Source organism: Bidens hawaiensis, unplaced genomic scaffold, assembly GCF_021521415.1.
Source record: "Bidens hawaiensis isolate Kalapana, Puna unplaced genomic scaffold, B.hawaiensis_p1.1 tig00004477_1, whole genome shotgun sequence".
Taxonomy (NCBI): Eukaryota; Viridiplantae; Streptophyta; class Magnoliopsida; order Asterales; family Asteraceae; genus Bidens; species Bidens hawaiensis.
The window spans coordinates 1637625-1641664 of NW_027491270.1; the positions used below are offsets into that span (position 1 = coordinate 1637625).

The following is a 4040-nucleotide window of genomic DNA, read 5'->3' on the forward strand; positions in this document are numbered from 1 at the left end:
GTAATAGGTTGGCGGATTTGGTCTTTGGCTGATTTGTTTTAATGCTTTCAATCATAGTCGTATAAATTCGAAAAAAAAAAAGTAAATGAATTGTTTTTTGATGTTGACCACACACAATGGATTAAAGAGTTATAGGCATTTGTTCTATTTTTAGATTGTTTCCTACGAACATTTAGTTTGTTTTCCATAGAAGACTTTGCATGCTTATACAAAATGGCAACAACGGAAGCTAAACCCATACGTACACATTTTTATTCAATCATGTTAACTCGTTTATGAATTGTGTCATTTCGTGTTAACATGTCGTGCCATAAATTGTCAACCATGACCTCAATGAAACTTGTATTATAAATTATAATACACTAGAAAAAGATTTATTTTAACTCATACCAAATCAAGAACACTCCCATTTTCCTATCTCTACATTATCATAGAAGTTTTAACACAAAATGTCTTACATTATCATCCATAATCAAAAGGGTGCATCCGTGCATATTATTTGTTAACGTAAACCCAACTTTTTGATTACTTAAATTGGAAAAAATCCAATCCTTAAATTTAAGTAAACCTAAAGTGAAAAACCAAAACCCCAAATTATAAAACAAAAAATAAAAAAAATTTAAATCAACAAAAATCTCCTGAAAATTATTAGTGTCACGCGACTTACCCGTTCAACCAACATACTTTCAAAAATAAATTAAAAAAATAAAAATGAAAAACAACAAATCAATGAATATGAAACATGGTATTATTATTATTATTATTATTATTATTATTATTATTATTCACAGTATCAATATCAAGAACTAAAAAACACCATCTTACACACATACCCATCTCAAATTCTTCAAAATGATGCGTATATTATTAATTATTACATCGCAAGAATCTTGAATACTACGCAAATCATAAACCCTTTAATTCACTCAAAATCAAATTCATCCAATAACCAAGATCAAGAAATGGGGGTTCTTTCATGGTATTTAAGGATGCTTGATATTCGTCCGATAATCACAAAAAGCATCTCTGCAGGTTTGATCTATGGAGCTGCTGATTTGACTGCACAGGTACGATGTATTAAAATTTAAAACCCTAAAATTATTTCTAATTTTGAAACTGATTTCTAGATTTAAATATATGTTTTTTTTTTTTTTTGCCAAATTTGGATTTGATTTAGAATCTTTAGGTTTTATTATTAAAACTTCTGAAATTGTTGTTGGGAAATGGTGAATTGATGACAACTCCTGTCAATTTCTGAATTTGGAAACTATTTCTTTTGACTTTTAAAAAGTCAAAGTTTGTATTTTTGCCTATTTGGCATTGAGTCTAGTATTTTTTGTTGCATTCATGGTTTGGACTTTCTTTAAAGATTATCTCGTGGTTAGTCAATTAGTCAATATTAAATTTAATTTTTGTGATTTACAAAATTGATAGTACTTACTAATTATTTTAGTATTAAATTATTATTCTACCTTTGATCTTGAACTAATAATATTTTGGAATGTGTTTATCTTATGTTGTTCTTTGCCCATGATTTAGTGAATTCTTAGCTCAAGATTTCATGTTTAAATTATGAATTTTTTCATAACCAATGGACACATGTATCTGCTGCTTTAACTATGATACATAAGGCAGTTATGTAACCGGTCTTTCCTTCTTTCTTCCATTATATTTGGTAAACACTCCATACACGTGTTAATTCGGCAGTTTCATGTTTGAATAATGATTTTTAGCTGCGAGAACCTCATAAACACATGTACCTACTGCTTTAAATGTGATACGCATGGTAGTTATGTAACTAGTGTTTCTTTCTTCCACTGTATCTAGGAAGCACCATGTACAAGTGTCTATTTGACAATTTCATGTTTGAAGAATGATTTTTATCTAAGTGAACCACATAGCACATGTACCTATTCTTTAACTTTTATACACTAGGTAGTTATACGTAAATAGTCTTTCTTTCTTCCACCATATCTAGGAAGCACTGTGTAGAAGTGTTTATTAGCAGTATGTTTAAATAATGATTTTTAACTGCTAGAACCACATAAACACATGTACATATTTCTTTAACAATGATGAATATACTAGTTATGTAACTAGTCTTTGGTTCTTCGCTATGTCTGGCAAGCACTGTGTACACGTGTATATGCATTTTCTCGTGGTCTTGCATTTATAATTTGTTCATAAGGCATTTTAGTACTTTTTAAGTTAACATAAGTTATATTGGTATGAGTTTAATATGATGATCAACTTATTTTGAGTATTTCACTGCATTTATGCATCAGTCTATGACCATTGGAGCTTTCAGTTCTTTAGACTTGATAAGAACACTACGAATGGCAACATTTGGGTTGCTTCTTTTGGGACCCGTACAACACGTGTGGTTTAATTTGTTAGGTCGAATCCTACCAAAACGAGATATGACTACCACCTTCAAGAAGCTAATCGTCGGGCAGATCTTTTACGGGCCTTCTTGTACCGCTGTTTTCTTCATTTACAATGCATTTTTACAAGGTATTTCAAGTTTTCTTTTATTATTTCTTTCCATTTTGTACTACAATAATCATTTCTCTTTATAGCTTTAGAAGGATACACAATTTCTACCAACCGTTCTATAGTTGATTCATGGTTGCTGTCAAAGCATAATCATAAACCGAAAATTTGGTGTTTGAGTTTATTCAAAACCGTTCACATTCAGTTTATTCGGCTTTCGATTTGGGCTCGATTTTATCATTTGGGCATAAAACTTTGGGGCTAAATATTTTGGCTACACTATTTATTAAATTCTTAGAAATTATTTTACATTAAAAAACTGGAAATTTATAAATTCGGTTCGATTCGGATTTTTCCATTTTAATTAAAAGAAAAACCAAAACCAAACTAAAAGTTCGTTATTTACAAAAATATACACCAAAACTGTTGGCTTTTGTTACAGATGGATTTTAGTCTTGTGACCTTTACAGTATAAAAAACTTCAGAACTGGATACAAATTTGAATCTGAAAGGTCAGTATCGGGTTCTAATTATGGTAAAAAAAAAATACAGGTGAAAGTGGTATTGAGATCAGTTTGAGATTAAAAAGAGATCTTTTGCCAACTTTAACCGGTGGTCTTATGTACTGGCCCGTGTGTGATTTCTTCACTTACAAACTAATCCCAGTTCATTTACAGGTATGTAAAAAAAATCATTATTTATGTATTATTAACATTTTTATATAAACAAAACTCAACTAATGTGAACATGCTTTATATTCATTGGCAGCCATTGGTTAATAGCTCATTTTCATTTATGTGGACGATATACTTAACATATATGGCAAGTTTGGAAAAAGCAATAGGAGCTTGATTAATAATACGATTAGTGTTTGATTATCTTTTATCAACCATACATTTTCATCCTTGTTTATGGAAGTTTATATCGTTTGGGGGCAAGACACGCAGCACAAAACCGCCAAACGGTCAGGTATGTATTTATTCAACTTAAGAGCTGTATTTTTTTAGTTCCCAAATTCTAAAAATTGCTAACTTAGTCCAAACATTTGTGAGAGGGTTGTACGTTTAGTCCCCTTCGTTAATACTAGTTAGTTGTTAATCGGAAAGCGATGTCATGTGAAGGTAATTATGTCTTTTCAGTTTGAAATCCTGATAAAATACTTTTGTAAACTCCATAACTACAAACGTCGGCTTTAGCACATTCGGTTTTTAAAGACCGAAGGTGATTTGGTCAAAGCATTGGGATTATTTGTGCAATTTCCTGGGATTAATAGCGGGAACTAAATGTGCAACCCTCTTGCAAATGTTTGACTAACTTTACAATTTTTAAACTTTTGGGACCAAAGTTGTAGCTTCGTCAAACCACAGAGACTATTTATGTAAATTTCCCTTTCTTTTTTGTTTAAGAGTCACAATGTGAGTTTACTAGTAGCGGGTGAAAATATAATACACAAGATAAAATAAATTATTAAACGTTTTGTGTTAATTGTACTTTCTATGTTTGTGCAGGTGATTTATACGAGAATAAAAAGTAAGAAAATGTTTTAT

At 30.5% G+C, this 4040-nt stretch overlaps 1 protein-coding gene across 1 annotated transcript; it reads left to right on the forward strand.

Moving 5' to 3' along the window:
- Positions 1 to 944: 944 nt before the first annotated feature.
- Positions 945 to 3482, forward strand: LOC143626677 (uncharacterized). The gene is made up of 4 exons (XM_077096681.1): positions 945 to 1067; positions 2286 to 2514; positions 3046 to 3170; positions 3262 to 3482. Exons 1-4 carry the CDS (start codon positions 963 to 965, stop codon positions 3343 to 3345), a joined length of 543 nt encoding a protein of 180 aa, XP_076952796.1. The 5' UTR covers positions 945 to 962; the 3' UTR covers positions 3346 to 3482.
- Positions 3483 to 4040: the final 558 nt, after the last annotated feature.